The 18,092-nt window shown below is 42.5% G+C and overlaps 1 protein-coding gene across 2 annotated transcripts in view; it reads left to right on the top strand.

Annotated features, from left to right (window-relative positions):
- The window catches only part of peak1 (pseudopodium-enriched atypical kinase 1), a 223,610-nt gene that overhangs the window by 178,938 nt on the left and 26,580 nt on the right, over positions 1–18,092 (top strand). For both annotated transcript variants that reach the window (XM_060914372.1, XM_060914373.1), the window contains exon 3: positions 9,951–13,431. In XM_060914372.1, the coding sequence (XP_060770355.1) occupies positions 10,067–13,431 (3,365 nt within the window). In that variant the 5' untranslated portion in view covers positions 9,951–10,066. The remainder of the gene's footprint in view (positions 1–9,950; positions 13,432–18,092) is intronic.

Below are 18,092 nucleotides of genomic sequence, written 5' to 3'. Positions count from 1 at the left end.
ACTAATCGGGACTTGTGAAGACTCTCGTGCTTCTTCTGAGATGTATGTCAAACCAGCCAAATGCTTTTTATTATACCCCTACTCCAAAGGAGAGGGGGTATACTGGTTTACCTCTGTCCATCCGTCTGTATCTTCATATTTCCGTCCGTCCGAAACACCCTTTTTCTCAGCAACCACAAATCATAGCCACTTGCTACCAAACTTTAGCTTGGGGTTCTGTACCATGTGTACTGTTTTCAGGTCTGTCGCACATCGACTTCCTGTTTACCGACTGAATGCATTTACGAAAAACATAGGGTGGATTTACAAAATTTTCGTAACCCTTTTCTCAGCAACTACAAATCACACCTGCTTGATATTTAGCATCGAGCTTCAGCTTGAGGTTCTATACCGTGTATACCGTTTTCAGGTCTGTCCCACACACGGGCGATTGCTCTAAGACAGCGAGGGAGGCTCAGCCTCCTCTAAAAATGACGAACATCGTGTAGGATGAATTGCGCTAGGCTTATGTTATAGCCGACCTTATAACATTGCTATTTCAGATCCAGAATCATAGAAATATGTGCTCAACCCACTACAGTGCGAAATCATTCCGTTATAACTTTCCCCAGTTCGCCTAATGTGTGCGTGAGTTTTTCCCCCTCGTGACAGCGCGATGCAGCCCAGCCTCAGTGGACTTCAATGGCATTTGGGAGCTATGCGCTTTTCAATATCAAAATGCAAGACGATTATTGGACAAATACTGCGAAAACGCCGGCCCACGGACTCCCAGCCTCACAGTGGGAGGGACATGGCAAAGCTTTCCGCGAGGAGACTGGTGATTGGTGAAAGCGGCTGGATATTTTCTTTGATTGACAGCTCGTTTCAAATATAGACAGGCAGCGGTGAATCTCAGTTCAGTCCCATGCGGATTCGCAAGTGCTGTGGTGTATTGTAAGAGATCAGCTTACATTTCGATTTCATTCATTACATACGGTTTCTACCAGCTTTTTTAGTTTGTATATATTTTCATTGTAAATAAAGTGTAAATATAGTGTTGTCAAGTTTGCTATCTTAGTTCCAGAAATTTCGTTTGAGTGACTGAACTTGAACTTGAGGGGGCTAGTCAGCTAGCAAGAAAGCTGCGCATGGATGCCAAGCATTGCTGATTTAATTTTGGCGAAGCCATTTGCCAGTCTTCCTTTCGAGGAAAAAATTAAAATTAAAGAGCAGGGTAGACCAACGCCTCAAATTGACTTGGTGAAAAAGGTAGGGAATAATACTCGTTCCTTTCAGCTCTCCTGGTACGAGAAAGTGAATTGGCTAACAGCAAGTGACCCACATCAACAACAGTAAATAGGCTACTTTAGCAATATGTCATGGATGGACCAAAAATATAGAATCTATTTAAAATGTTTATGCTGAGTATATTATATTGGAATATATATACATTTTTCTGGATATGAATTAAACACAGCTACAATTTGGAAAACATTTTTAAACAAAAACACAGCCGAGAACATTTCACACTACAGACCTTGATTAAAAGTGAAGGCTTATCAAAATTGTCAATAAAACATTTCTCAGTCAAAATAAGTAAAATATAGGGAAAGTGTCATTGAATGAAATGTGTGGCACCCAGCTCTATGTTTGGCTCCCCAAGGTCAGTGCTTGTGCCTATTCCAGAACACTCTGCTGTTACTGCTGAGGTTCCTGACAAAGAGCTGCTTTCAATAATCAATTTTTAAACAACATGCCGCAATTTTAAAATATAAAATGTTAAAATATACCCCCCCAACACCACCATCATGTATATTGGACAGTAGGCTAATGGGCCAAAAAAACCTGTTATTTCACAGTTTGTGACCCTGCCAACAGTCAGCCAGATCAGAGGCAAGAGTATGGGCAAAATTGATGTGTTTTTTCTTTTAAAATCTGGAAATATCGTAACCGACCAGCCTCCCCTGTTTGAAAGACTACCAGCCGCCACTGGTCCCACATCAACTTCCTGTTTACCGACTGAATGTATTTACGAAACATACTGTACATATAAGGTGGATTTTGACGCTATTTCAAGAAGCAAAATGCTATTTCAAAATGACAGTTTACCAGGATGCTATTTGAAATCCCTGGGGAGAGACACTGCTCTTTACCGGTTTCAAGGTTAATTATTTGTTGAAGTCAACATTCATAATAAGTGTCCTGCTCCTTCAATTGCTTGCATTCTGATATAAGGCCACACCAATTTAATTAGTTGGTTCTTGGATTTTTTTCGGGAAAAATATGAAACGAGTGTGCGAAATAAAATTTAAAAAATGCTCTGATGGTAAAATTAGCGGTGGAAATAGAGGGCTTTCATAATAGAGAAACAAAACAAAGACAATACATTATTGTTACACATTTCATATGGCTCTTTTAATAGCTTATCTTATTTCCATCCATATGCATTAAGGGCGAGCTCTGGCTGCACGTCTTTTATCAGGCAAACCAGTAAACAGATCGGCTAAATAAACGATTGAATTACAGTCAATTGAGCATCTACAATGCACAGAAAAAAAAGATTTGACCAGGAGTAGGCTACTACTGATGGCTAAATACTTCGAATGATTTTTTTGTTTGCCCCTTACATCAATCAATGAAATATATAAATCAAACCCACCTCCACGGAGTTGTAGCCCGAGTTGGCACATCGCAGGGTAACAAGCTCACGGCATCTTGAGTACAACTGTGCAAAGTTTTCCCCCCTCTTGAATTTCGACACACCTGTCAAAGATTTTACGCTTCTGTTCGCTGAATATCCTAACAATCACAAACAGGCTTTGCAGGATTCCCCTCCACAGGCATGCTTCTTCCACAAGTCTTTATCTAAAGTGAAAGGGGCGATTTGATTGGTTTTCGACGTCACGTGACCTCAATCTGCAGTCGATTTCGATTTTTTTTTTTCATTTTGCATTTTCTTCAAGCGGCGATTCCGAGAACCAACTAATCGAATTGGTGTGGCCTAAGCGAGAACGGGGGGGATACGTATCGTAAGTGAGTAGTAGCTCACAGTTGAGCTTGTTTGAGCTGTTGCTCTTGCTGAATCACAGGGTGGCATAACTTAATTGGAACGCTATCTGCTGTCTTCCACGTACATGAGCTCACAGACGCCCGTGGTCGCCTCGTGTCTCTCTAATGGATAGGGAGAGTGAGTATGGTCACTGGAGCTCATTCAGTATGCCAGGTGTAAACACGTGCATTTCTGTTGTCCACTTATCAGATCACTGCAGACAGCTGTTCATCCCAGGTGTGGACAGGGCCATGTCTTAGTGTTTTAATTCTTTTCTTCCAACTCTGTCTCCTTAGATGCAAATTTTGTATGACTTCTGTGTTCAGTTCAGACAGTGTGTCAGGTCATGTGCTTATCCCCGTTAGCTTGAAAAGATGAATGTGCTAGCCAAGGGAAAGGTCAAATCTTCAGTGCTTTTTTTTAAACTGTTGCACCCGTTGTATACAGAACGGGGTATAGAGGTTTTTCACCCACGTGACCAAGTCATGTGAGGCTGCCATTTTGGAGGTCACGGCTCGAATCAGTTTGAAGGCGACAAACGAAAAACATAAAAGAAAAAGGAGCGAGATGCAGAAAACACCTTCACTATCCAGCGACGTAGGGCATTTACAGGGCGAGCAGAGGGAGAGGTATTTGCAAAAATTGAGGTTAGCAGGCTTAGAGAACGACGTTTACCTGCTTCCACCAGGATTGTTCACTGACGTACGGAAGTACACGAAGCCCTCGTCTTTACCTGACTTCGGCCCACATGATCTGTATACCTATGTCGTTAAAAACCCATCGCCATACACAGGTATTGATCTGAAAGCGTATAAGAGTTTGGATGCCTACAAATATTTTGTGTCAGGCTGGGTAACATGCCTACATCAGCGGGTCGTCCCTGGAGCCGGTGGTCGCCATCTGATTACAGCTAAGGTTTGTTCACATTTTCATTTACTTTCGGTCCTCAGGATAAACAAAATGTTATTAAATGTCATTGAAATAACTTCTTAGTCTGTTGAGACATGGCCCGTTATAAATTTGCTGTTACCAGGCAATGACCAAGAACTGTATTATTAGGGTCGGTGTAGTTGTAGCAGTGTACTAGCAGCTAGCTGTTAGCACTAGCTAATGTCAACAACATAGTAGCTAGTATGTTACTGTAGCAATGTTTACGTTCAGTCATTTGGATGACTGTTAAAGCCTTTCAGTCTCAAGTTTTTCCTTTACTGTATTTACTAGTTTACGGAGCTAGCGCGCTAGCTAGGGCAGGCCGGGAGCGAGTGCGCTCGCTCAGTAAACTAGTAAATACAGTAAAGGAAAAACTTGAGACTGAAAGGCTTTAACAGTCATCCAAATGACTGAACGTAAATATTGCTACAGTAACATACTAGCTACTATGTTGTTGACATTAGCTAGCTTGACCTTCAAAATGGCGGACACCGGGGCCGGGGCGTCACGTGACCCTGTGACGTCAGGTGAAAAACCTCTATAGGTAGTACTTCTAGCTTCTCTGTCTACAAATACTGAGAACTCTTAAAGCTGAAGTATCAGTTATAGAGCTACTGTTGCGTTTTCAAATATCAGAGCAAATAAATGTTTTTGTTTGTTGATTGTTTGATCATTTGTCCTGAAATGTAGAAATGAAGAAAATATGTAGTCCTATTTTTTATGAATACAATAATGTGTCTCATTCCTGAGGCTGTCTTGCAATAATACATATTTTAAATATTGTAAAATATAGCCGATATAGTCATCCAACCCACAACAAATTGGTGTTCCTAGCTGGAGGGATCTAATTAACCGACTAATTTAAAAAACACAAACTATTTCCAACATTATGTTGTCAAATATTTATTCCAGGTTTTTTCCCCCCTCGAACAACAGGAAGTAGAAACATCCTCAAAACACACACGTGTCATTCTTTGGAAATTATAAAGGAGGCTGTTTTTCAGGATTGTCTGTCTAGTAAACTGTCTCTTTCTCTGGTGCTGTCTAAAATGAAGCTCTGTGCTCCTCTGGCTGCCTGTTTGCAAACCAAACGCTCATCAGTGTAAGCCATCAAAGCAGGAACTTCACATTTGGCACACAGACCCCAAAAAAGGGCAAACAAATGAAAAACTTTATGCAAACAGAACAGCAGAAAATTGCAGGAGGTGGCTGAGTCATGCTGTGTAACACAGGCGAGGGGAGGACAGGTACTGCCATTCGATGGCCTGAATAATGCGCAGAACTTCCTTTTGTTCCAGACAGTGAGTGATGTTTCCTATAGGTGGAGATCCAGGAGCAGAGAGTATATACACACACGCGTGCACACACTTGTCTCGCTATCCTTGTGAGGACCTTCCACTGACATTATTGCAGTTAAGAAGGGTTCGAGCCCCGTGGCCGGCGAGGGCCTTTCTGTGCGGAGTTTGCATGTTCTCCCCGTGTCTGCGTGGGTTTCCTCCGGGTGATCCGGTTTCCCCCACAGTCCAAAGACATGCAGGTTAGGTTAACTGGTGACTCTAAATTGACCGTAGGTGTGAATGTGAGTGTGAATGGTTGTCTGTGTCTATGCCCATGTTTACATTAGACCGTATCAGCGGATCATCAGATTAACGTTTTTAAAACGATTAGCGTGCACACAGCAACACCAATACACGGATACGCTCGGCTCCGCAGGCATCCTGCGCTCCAAATCACTCCGCCCTGAACAGCGAGTGCCCTCTGGAGGGTGCGCACTCCGGCCCTGCGCAGCTCACAGAGCGCGCGAGTGAAGTGCACAAGCTGTGATTCGGGACTGAGCCGCTGTGTGTGTGATCCCAGCGCATATCACTTACCACTTGCAAGTGGAAGGATGGCAAGCCTAAAGACAATCATAACTACACCATGGGCAGTATTTGCATCAGTATTTGCAGTATTTTCATACTTTTATACTCTTTAATGAAAGGTGATACAAGGTGGAAGTCCGCGCCGTTTTTCAGCAGTCGCGTCACATGACCAACGCCAGCGAATCAGGAAGGTGGATGTCACAGTGACGTTGTCCAATGAGACGCCAGCTAGAGCTCAGCACAGCGTATCCGCGTATTCTCAATGTTTACACAGCACCGGACCAGACACAATCTGGATTGAATGTGGACGCTGGTGGATTCCCGTTTCCAGGCGGTTTAATGTAAACGGACAGTGCATCCGCGAAGAAAACGAGACAGATACGGTCTAATGTAAACGTAGCCTCAGTGTCAGCCCTGTGATGACCTGGCGACTTGTCCAGGGTGTACCCCGCCTTTTGCCCGTAGTCAGCTGGGATAGGCTCCAGCTTGCCTGCGACCCTGCACAGGATAAAGCGGCTACAGATAATGGATGAATCATTGCAGTTAATTAATGCTGTGCCTGCGTCTAACCTTAATCTCAGTAACGAAAAGGAAACTTTTTGGCTCTTTTATTTATTTATTTACTTTTAATTTTTGTTTAAAAAACACAACAGCAGCAATTCCCTTGTGGGGACCATCCAAATGTCCCCACGAGGTTGAAATTGTCAGATTTTACTATCCTTGTGGGGACATTTGGTCCTCAATAGTGTATGAACACACACGAGCGCACACTTCAGTCTTTACGTTCTTTACACATATACATTCAGCTCCAGAATTATTGGCACATTTGCTAAAAATGGTTACTGTGGTTACTTAACATAATGCCGCACAAAATCTTTAATTAAAGTGAATCTGTTCTAAGTAAATAAAAACTGATCATAAAATCGTGGAGATGACTGCACATGTCTGCCAGTAAACACAGTGGCATATTTCGCAACATTTCCGTAGATCTAAGCCATAAATTGACTCACTTTCCCATAATATAACGTCATTCATTCCAGTTTATCAAACTCGCACCACATGTCCAGTGTTTGCGTGCGTGTTATTAATCGCATTTGATTTTGAACTTGAACAAGTCAGTCTGAATGTTCATTTGTGATGATTGTTCACCAGTGGGGGAGGAGGGGGGAGTGAGAGTGAGGGATTTGGGTCAGTACGCTGGAGAAAATGTTCCTGATGTATTGTATCTGCTCGTGGCTGAACAGGGAGTTGCCATGGTGATCTGTTCAGATCCAGATCTGATCACTGTGACCCTGAGAGCCACGACCACTTTTGCACTTGGGCCGCAGCAGCCGCCAACTCCTTCTCAATCATTCTCCCCTTTGCGATGATACGAGTTATATATATATATATAACTGTTAGTAAGACTACAGACTGAAACGTCCCTGTGCTCAATAAATCTGTTGAGCTCTTATTGAACTCTCAACCTGCAACAGCAAACATGTTTGTTGTCTCTTGCTTGTTGTCAAACATTCAAAATCACATTTGGAGATGCGCAGTTTTCACTGGACAGGAAGGGTATGAAAAAAATTGCAATCTGAAACGTAGCTAGGAGCTAACGCTGCCAGACAAATGTAGTGGAGTAAAAGCTACAATGCAGTAGAAGTATATAATCGCATAGGATGAAAATATATTCAAGTAAAATACCTTAAGTTTACCAAAAAAAGTACAGTACTTTTAGTAAAGGTCCAGCTACATTCCACCACTGGCTGTCATTGTGGACAAGTCGTCATAGAACTGAGGACAAGCTGTGTCAGGTGAACTTCAAAGCTTTCGAAATTTATTACAATTGATAAATCGTGTCTCAAATCTACGATGATTTTATACTTAACCTCCTAGGGCTTAGCGGTCACATGCGTGGACAGCACTTTATGGAAATTCGGAACAAGAATCCACATATGTGGACATACTTTTTCTCTAAAAGTACATCTTATCAAAAGATGATGCTTAGTTTTTATTCTAATCAGGTTCTAATAAGCCCAAATAGCAAAGAGAAATAAAAAATGCATGTAAAAAAAAAACAGCTTGGGCCTTAGGAGGTTAAAAATATATATTTTTATCATTTTGTTGGAAAATAATGTTGAAAACAAAAGCATGTTGACAGACGTTTTGCGTATGCATATAAGTGTTATTAACATCAGATATAATACCAACCCTAAACATAGATTGACTTGATTTGGTCAAATTATGTTTCATTTCTGTCAAGTCGTTCTTATTTCAACATACTTTCTGCATTCAGCTTCTCAAAAGGAAGCTCACTGGAACCAGGTCTTGGTGTGTGTGTGTGTGTGTGTGTGTTTTTTTTTTTTTTTCAGCGTGTCACACAGTGGCAGATAACTACATGCAACTGGTCTTAGCTGGGTGCTAAATATAGAGCAGAAAAATGCTTGACAGGCTCTCTCTCTCTCTCTCTCTCTCTCTCTCTCTCTGTGTGCATGTAAGAAATTGAGAGACAGCGTACATGTATTCATCATCTTAGTAATGCGTAGCCCTTCATATATCTTATACATTCACACTAGAATATACAACTTAATTCTCCTGTTCTGTCAAGTTGACAGCCTATTTTTATGGTTTAATATCATGATACTTTCATCATTACCTGAATATACGTGTAAAGTCTTGTTAAGGAAACTGAGCACACAAAGCTACATCGTTCTGTAGTTTCATGTCGGAAAATTGTTTTTAGTGTCGTTCCATTAAAATATGGTCATTTCGAGTCAAACACTATCCAAGTCTTATTCACACTGCACCCCCTGCTGGAATATCACAGTCAATGCATGTCTTAATATTGGAATGGCTTTGTACATTAACAAGTCAAACAAAACCCAGAAATAAATACCGTTTGCCAATCAAGGCAAGTTCCGTGATAAGCCCTCTGCACGTTTAAATTAAAAATAAAACTTTATAGCAATATCCATTTAAAAAGTTATAATGTTGCTAAAAATAGGCTCACCTGGACACAACCATTTGTACTGAAGCTGGATGTAGCCAGCATACTAGATCTCTGTTTACCTTTGGAAAACAGAGCCATCAAATAGAGGCTTCTAATTCTTAAAATAAAAAAATAAATAAATCCTCGGGCACCACTGCACTCTCTCTCTCTCTCTCTCTCTCTCTCTCTCTCTCTCTCTCTCTCTCTCTCTCGTGTGCCCTTTCACTGCTTCAGATGGGTTAAATGCAGAGAAAGAACTTCACTGTGCTGTAATGTATATGTGACAAATAAAGGTTTCTAATTCTAAAAATATAAATCAAAAATTTTCTGTAACCATGTGGTTTTTACTGGCAACAAAATCCGTGAACCAACAGAGACTTCACTTTTATGAAGTTGAAATCTCACTTGGCTAGATAACACATAGACAGTACTGACACAGATCGTCATAAACAATCCTGGTGTCATAGTAACTTGATTCTTGCTGTCTAAAAAGATCGCTTTTCTCAGTGAATAAAACAAACAAAAGCACGTCACGTAAAAATACAAGGAAAGTCATTTTTTGAAAAAAAAAAAGGCAACACAGTAGCCAGCGATTAAGTATTTATAGGCATGCATAGATGAATAGATAGACTCCCAAAGGCTGGGGTATGAGTCTGCTCAGTGTGTGTGTGTGTGTGTGTGTGTGTGTGTGTGTGTGTGTGTTCACTGGTTCAGTGATCGGGCTTACTTTTACACCCATCCACTTGGTACTCAGGCACCTTCAGGGTTGTTTACTGCAATTTAGAAGCAGTGTATCCACTAGCTCCCCTAGCCTCGGTAAGTCATGTAGTTTGTAAATGATGTCACAACCTTGGATTCTCTCGCGTAATTTGTACTCAGAGTGTGATATTTGAACCTCGGAGAGAGTGAGATGTCAACACCCAAGGACATTGTTTTTCTTTTAAAATAAAATTTGTGCATAGAAAATGCAGGTACAAATATGAACAAGTGAACAAACATGTCTTATATGGATATTATCTGTCCGTGTAAAAGAGTTTAAATTTAGGTTTTGTTAATCTTTAAATACAATTAAGTAATATTGTAAACTATTACACCAGGATTACACTGTTCAATTTGTCAGTAATGAATAGCAGCTTACCCTTGAATGTTTCTTTTCCAGGTGGCTTTGTCATTGTAATAAGTAGAAGTTGCTCACCTGCCCCTGGACTGGAGCAGCTGTGTCTGTGATGGAGAGCTTTCCTGTCCACTGAGTGTGCTGCTGTCAGCACTGCAGACATGTCTGCTTGCAACACCTTCACTGAACACGTGTGGAAGCCTGGCGAGTGCAAGAACTGCTTCAAGCCCAAGAGTCTGCACCGCCTACCTGAGGGGGGTCTACACAAGTGTCCCCCTGAACAAGTCCTCACCCAACACAGTCACACCTCCACAGGAGGCACAAATAACATTAACCACCCAAGCCACTCACCCACAGGGAGCAGGGCTATAATCAACGCTAACCTTGCTAGCAACCCTCAAAGAAGCAGCAGTTCTTCCCGTTCGGGCCAGTTCCGCCCTCCTGTAGCAAAAAAGCCCACAATTGCGGTAAAGCCCACCATGATGCTCCCATGCTCTGGATTGGGGCTAGATTTAGAAGGAAATCCTCAGAAGCTGGTAGAGGGGGCAGAGCCTGGAAAAGCTTCAGCTTTCGCTATTTGGAATCACAATGGCTTAAACCGGAAGAGGCCCACAGAACCAAACAACAATGAGAGAAATGATGAAAGGGTAGAGATGGAGGGATTTGCCTCACTCTGTCCACCAAGCAGTAACAATAACAATGGCCTAACGGATGTGCTGAAGGAGATTGCAGGTTTGGGCTCAGATCTGAGCTCCAGCAGGGACGACTTCTTGGGCCGGATCAGCTGCTCATATAGGCGTTCATTGGAGAGAGGCTTGCCTGCAGCCAGCTGCCTGGCCTTGGGTCATAGCAACAGTGCAAATAAGCATGTCTCTTTGAGTGACAGCGCAGAGATCATCAGTTCAGAGGGGGGACGCTTTTGCTACCCAGAATTTTCCAGTGATGGAGAAGAGGACGAGGAATATGAAGAGGAAAGTGAGAGTGATGATGATGGTGAACACGAGAGCTGGGATGAGAGTGATGAAGAGCTTTTGGCTATGGAGATCCGGATGAGGGGTCAGCCACGCTTTGCTAATTTCCGTGCTGCAACTCTGTCTCCAGTTCCCTTTGCAGCTGGTAAGAAGTGGAACACTGTACCTTTACGGAATCGCTCACTGCAACGGATATGTGCTGTTGACTATGATGGTTATGATGAGATTCTAAATGGCTATCCTTCCATGGACTCCAGCGGAGCACCCAGCCTGCTTCCATATGGCTCTGACCCCCAGGGTAGTGGCTTCCTGTCTAACTCTGAGTCCATCACCTCACCCGAGTCCTCATCATCTCTACCTGAGGACTCCTGCACCTCCAGCAGTGGCGGTAGTGTCCCCCGTATCCAGCCTAATGGTTTACACCCTATTTCAATTTGTGGAAACTCTGCAGTACAAGACCCAGCAGGTCGAGCATTAAGCTCGCCTAAAGCCACTGAGACCCACAAAGCTGTTCTGGCCATCCGACTACAGGATCAAGACGTTAATCAGAGAGAGGGTGGACCTCTTCCACAGGCACTCCCTGGCCAGCCAATCACAATAAGCTTTAGCCCAACGGAGGAACAGCCTAAACCCTATAGAGTAGTGAGTTTGGAGAAGACTCCCATCTGTAAGCCTTACACTGTTGTGGATGTGTCCGCTTCTATGGCCAGCACTGAGGAACGAACTACTGAGAGCACTGCCAGGCCCAAAGGCCCAACCACAGCACTGGGTCCCCCACCCTATCCAGGAGCCTCAAAAAACATACCCCTGTCTGTTTCTCCTCTCTCCCCAAAATCACCTATATCAGCCAAATCTCCACTTTCTCCTAAGTCTGCAGCAGTGTCTCCAGCCACTCCAATATCACCATTCACCTCAGTTTCTTCATCAGTACCAGGCTCACTAAGTCCTGCCTTAGTCAGTCCTGCTACATCCAGCCCTTCCTGTAAGAAGCCTGGGAACATTCGTTACCAAGAAGTATGGACATCCAGCACTAGCCCTCGGCAGAAGCTCCCCAAAGTAGAATTGCTCAGTGGGACACCATCTGGGTCATCAGTCCCTCCCAGACATGGCAACCATAAATCAGCTCCCACCTCCCCTGTTGCCGGCATCTCCTCCTCACGCACCATACCTGTGAAGTCACCTAATTTGTCAGAGATCAAATTTAACAGCTACAATAATGCTGGTATGCCTCCTTTCCCAATCATCATCAGAGATGAACCCACATATGCACGCAGTTCAAAGAATGCAGTGAAAGTTCCCATCGTGATTAACCCAAGTGCATATGATAATCTGGCTGTGTATAAGAGCTTTCTGGGTGTGAGTGGGGAGTTGCCACAGCCCAAGCCGGGAACAGGTCGGGCACCCAGCCACACGTACGAGGAAATCGGCAACTCTGAAAATGTTCAGTCCTCACCCACAGAACACAAGCCCAGTAAAAAATTTGTTTCAGCTGATATTAAGGAAGAGAGAGACATCACAAAAGCTGTACCTCACAATGACAAAGCCAAAAGTACTCATAACTGCAGTACAGCAGCCAACATTTCAGTTACTATTTCCAGCCCTAGAACAAACATTGTCCCCACTCCTAGCATTGCCTCTAGCAGTCTGACAAAAAGCAGCTCCATTCAACTCCCCAGTAGCTGTAACCCCAGTGATGATTCATCTGCAGCAGGCAGCAGTGAGTGCCAAACCTTCAATAGCACTGAATCAGGGCACAGGGAGAAGGCCAGCATGGTACTGTCTCAGATAGTAGCCTCTATCCAGCCACCCCAGTCTCCTCCAGACTCGCCCTCTGCTCACAGCAAGACATGCAGTGCTGAGGAGCTCTACTCTCTTCCCCCTGATGCCACTAAGGGTACTCTCAGCAGACCCAAATCCTTACACTGCTCTACAGACAGTAGCCTGTCCAAATCTCACAAGGACACGTCATCCAAACTCTTGCCCAAGTCTCAGAGTACCTCAGCAGCTGAGGCTTCCACAAGTCCAAAATCTGAACCCAGTGCTCCTTTCCCCCCACCCAGATCCACCTCTTCTCCATATCATGCCAGTAATCTTCTTCAGAGGCACTTCAGTAACTGGACCAGACCCATGGGTTCTAGGCCCAGTGATGGGGAAGTCAGCCCTGGGGCAGAAGGTAGACGCTCAGCTGACAGTAACAGGCCTAAACGTTGGATCTCCTTCAAGAGCTTCTTCCGCCGGCGGAAAGATGAGGATGAACAAAAAGAGAAAGTGGAGAAAGAGAAAGGGAAGCTGGTGGGTTTGGATGGGACTGTTATCACCATGTTACCTCCTCCTCCTCTCCAGAGGCAGCACTGGTTTTCAGAGTCAAAAACGGATGACCCCAACCAGAAACCCACCATTATCTTCACTTATAAGCCAGACAGTGGGTCAGGAGGCGACGGAGAGGCAGAGCTCAGGGTGGAGGAGAGTAATGCAGCTGCAGGTGGAGTGCTGTCATTCAACCAGTCCGGCCCCCCTAAGAGCAGAGCCAGCCTTTTGATCAGCAAAGTGATGAGGTAAGTGTTCTATCTATCTCTCCCGCCTTCCCTCCTCTTCTGTTACTCTACTATGCTTGCATTCTATTATATGTTAGATTTCTTTACTTCATTTTATAGTAGTCGCTGTAGTAATCACGCAGGCTTGCACGTAGTTTGCCCATGGCAATTTTATCTCTGATGTATTGCATAAAATAATTGTGATTCTAATACGTATTGAATTAGATTTTAATGGAAGCGTTGTGATGCATCTTGGCTCACTGATTCAGCTTGTTCTAAGTAGGACAAAGGTTTTCTTGTGATTAAGGTGAGAGAACTTTGAAAAGTTCTTTGAAACCACTTATCGGAGGGTGGTTTGTGTTTAGTACTTTATTTCGACACTTTGTGTTGATCCACACTATTATATTGTGTTAAAACTTGCAAAGTCAAAAAGGTTTAAGGTGTATTTGCCACAGTAACAGTAAAGTCTTAGTAAATGGTTAAGTACTAGCCTTGATTAGCCTTATAGGTCTTTCGCTTTCTTAGGCCAGGTTTATACTTCTTGTTAAATTTTACCCTCGCGGAGTATGTGGACACAGGCAGGGCTCTCCATTAACTTTTGAAACCACTTGTCTTGTCGGGCAAGTTGAAAGGAAATTTACTTGTCCGAATGTGAAGTTGACTTGTCCGAAGAAATATTTGAGAAAAAACCCCCACAAATAAACTATTTGTAACCCAACAATCTTTATGGCATTTGTTTCCGAATTCACAACATATGCATAATATCTATGAATCAAAAGTAATCAATACTTGATATACTGAGGCAAAAGTTCAAAATATAGTAAAACAGACTGATTGATACCATAATTCACCAATTATTATGCTGAAGTTCAGAAGCAATATATTCCAATAGAGTAGAAATTATTAACATAAAGTTTTAAGAACAAAATAACACTACTATGAGACCCAGAAACACTAACCATTATATATACACACAGATCAGTACTCTGCAGTTCAGTAACAAATATCACAAAAAGTAACATTATCATAAAATTTATGACTTGACGAGATATCACTAGTTTGGACAAGAGAAACAAATAACAGTGCTACAAATAAAAACAACTGATAACAAAATTGACTGATTAATACTGTAAATCACTGATTATTATACACTGAAATCTAGTTATCAAATGATAAGATAATATATCTTGTTATGAAAACCTCCACACCTCTACTGACTCACAGATGAATGGATACAAATAGTTTCTATTCATCTTCATCTATCAACCCTTGAGTTCTGCTCCATCAATTGGACTCCATCAATCATTAATTTATGAGAAATTGAAAATTAAAATTATATGAGTGATTCCACGCTTATGGGTACTGAAATGGGGACATGAACTTATTTTTAAAAATTCACCTAAAACCATTTCTTTTTTTACCATCAGGTCACAAAACATGTAATCTTTAATGAATGATATGTTAAAAGATAACTTGAATTTTCTGAGATGTAATAAAAACATATTTATATGCCAAAGTCAGAACGTAACAGAAGTGTTGTGGACATATATATTCTCAATTTTAACAATGTAGAATTACTTTTTGAAACATAGGAAGGTGATGTTTTAGCAAATATAATTAATAAACGTGTGTAGTAGAATAAACATGCACATTCTTTCAATAAGATTAACATGGTATAGAGCTAGATTGTAATTAATTTGTAACAGACGCGAGATGGACAATCGTAACAGAAGTAATGGAACAGACATCATTTTGGAACTCATAGGCTTGACTTTGGCATATAAATATGTTTTTATTACATCTCAGAAAATTAAAGTTATCTTTTAACACATCATTCATTAAAGATTACATGTTTTGTGACCTGATGGTAAAAAAAGAAATGGTTTTAGGTGAATAAGTTCATGTCCCCATTTCAGTACCCATAAGCGTGGAATCACTCATATATATTTTCATTTTTAAATTATTAATTTTGAATATATATCCTCCACTGATTAATTGCTGTCTAATTATTCAGTGTGGCTCCTGTATGGTATTTAATGGTCAAAAAAAGATAATTTCAAATAATCCATAATTATATCTCAATTGTAGAGCCCTATGTTTCAAATCCCTAAACTCCCATTACTAATTAGTTAATTAATACAGCCAGTAACCCAATTAGCAGCCATATGACAGCTTGGTATTTCATAGATAACTTTCCCCACTCCTACCTCACTCCCTGTCAATCCACACGCATGCAGGCGCGCATTCCCCGCCAGCACACGCTCGGCTATATAATGAACACCATCAACAACAATTCAAAGATTTGGAAATTACTACATACTCAACGTAAATATACAGCTGAATAATGATCCCGCCAGCAGAAATGTCAACAAATCCATGTGTATGACACGATTAAAACCAATCATAAACGACCGTTTACTTTTCAGCTCAAATACACGAAGCGGTATTGGCCGGTTTCGCAAGTGGAATATGGCGCATGCGCACATCGCTCTTTCCGAATAGAAACATCCGGCGATTCATCAAAGCAATATTGCTGTGTTCACACTTATACCGGTACGATAGTGGTATAACTGTATCGATACAAAGTACACCGGTACAGTTTAGTGCATCTGTCCACACTAGCGAGAAATGTTTGCGGTTTTCTTTCACGGTAGTTGAAATGCGCGTGCGCGAAATGTTTCTGTGGTTACCGAGTAACTTCCTTCCGAGAATATGGCGGATGAAACGACGTGTGTGTGCTTTTTGTTGTCAATGTACAGTCTGTATTTCTGGTGGTCGTTTATTCAGTCGAATCGTATAAAATGCGCGAGGCAGTTGAGAAAGAAACAAAGAAAACGAATCTCCCTTTCTCCCCCCTCACTTTCTCCCTCTTCCCTTCTCTTCCCCTCCCTTTCTCTCCCTCCTTCTCTCCCTTCTCCTCCCCTCCCTTTCTCTCCCTCCTCCTCCCCTCCCTTTCTCTCCCTCCTCCCCCTCCCTCCCTCCCCCCTCACTTTCTCCCTCTTCCCTTCTCTTCCCCTCCCTTTCTCCCGCTTTCCTTCTCTTCCCCTCCCTTTCTCCCGCTTTCCTTCTCTTCCCCTCCCTTCCTCTTCCTCCTTTCTTCCTCCCTCTTTCCCCCTCCCTCCCTCCCTCCCCCCTCACTTTCTCCCTCTTCCCTTCTCTTCCCCTCCCTTTCTCCCGCTTTCCTTCTCTTCCCCTCCCTTTCTCCCGCTTTCCTTCTCTTCCCCTCCCTTCCTCTTCCTCCTTTCTTCCTCCCTCTTTCCCCCTCCCTCCCTCCCCCCTCACTTTCTCCCTCTTTCCTTCTCTTCCCCTCCCCCTCTCCCTTTCTCCCCCCTTTCTTTGCTCCACGGTCGTTTTGAGCCATTTTGACGTTTTATTTACAGCTGGAAAGCACGGGCGTATTGTATTGTATGAATAACCCGGAAGACGTAGGAATGGTTCATTGCGCATGCGCATTATATTTGTATCGATACAGAGCCGCTTCATCTGTCCACACTACAGCGAAGCGCTACAGTACCGATACTGTACCAGTACGAAACCCATACATTTGTGGGTTTCGTACCGATACAGTTATACCGCTACAGTACCGGTATAGTTGCTAGTGTGGACAGGTGTTGCGGTACGAAAGTAGTTTTGTATCGGTACAAAATCCCTAGTGTGGACAGGGTATATGTCGAGTGAGATGCTTCGGAAATCATGTGAATAAACTGATGAATTTGATATGTAACCCGAATATCGGCGTATTTTGGCACTTGTCCGATCGGACAAGTAACTGAGACGATGAACTTGTCCGACATAAAGTATCACTTGTCCCGGACAAGCGTTAATGTCGAGCCCTGACAGGATTGAGGCCATGTGGTGCAAATAGTTGGGCATTATAGAACAGTGTGTGACACGATGTCTGCCAACAAACTAGAGTTGTGTCTTCTTGCATACTATTCCTACACAGTTTTAAAGCACCAACACCAACCAAGATCCTCATTACAGGTTTTCAAAACCCTCTAAACTTTCAAACCTACAACCCCTGGCAAAAAGTATGGAATCACCGGTCTTGAATGAGCGCTCATTCACACGTTTTATTCTGTAGAACAAACTCAGATCACAAACATGATACAATAATAAAGTCATTCCAAAGTGCAACTTCTTGGCCTTCAGAAACACTAAAAGAAATGAAGAAAAAGCATTGTGGAAGTCAGTAAATGTTACTTTTATAGACCAAGCACAGGGAAAAAAATATGGAATCATCATGAAAAACAGACAAACAAAAGAACATTCAAAACACATCACTAGTACTTAGTTGCACCACCTCTGGCTTTTATAACAGCTTGCAGTCTCTTAGGCATGGACTTGATGAGTGACAAACAGTATTCTTCATCAATCTGGTGCCAACTCTCTTTGATTGCAGTTGCCAGATCAGCTTTGCAGGCCGGAGCCTCGTCGTGGACCATTTTTTCAATTTCCACCACAAGTTTTCTATTGGGTTGAGATCTGGACTATTTGCAGGCCATGACATTGACTGGATGTGTCTTTCACCAAGGAATGCTTTCACAGTTTTTGCTCTATGGCACGATGCATTGTCATCTTGGAAAATTAGTTCATTATCCCCAAACATCTTTTCAATTGAAGGGATAAGAAAACTGTCCAAAATGTCAATGTGAACCTGTGCATTTATTGAAGAAGTAACC

The sequence above is a fragment of the Neoarius graeffei genome, chromosome 2 (genome assembly GCF_027579695.1).
Source record: "Neoarius graeffei isolate fNeoGra1 chromosome 2, fNeoGra1.pri, whole genome shotgun sequence".
NCBI lineage: Eukaryota > Metazoa > Chordata > Actinopteri > Siluriformes > Ariidae > Neoarius > Neoarius graeffei.
This window is presented reverse-complemented; position numbering and strand designations above follow the sequence as displayed.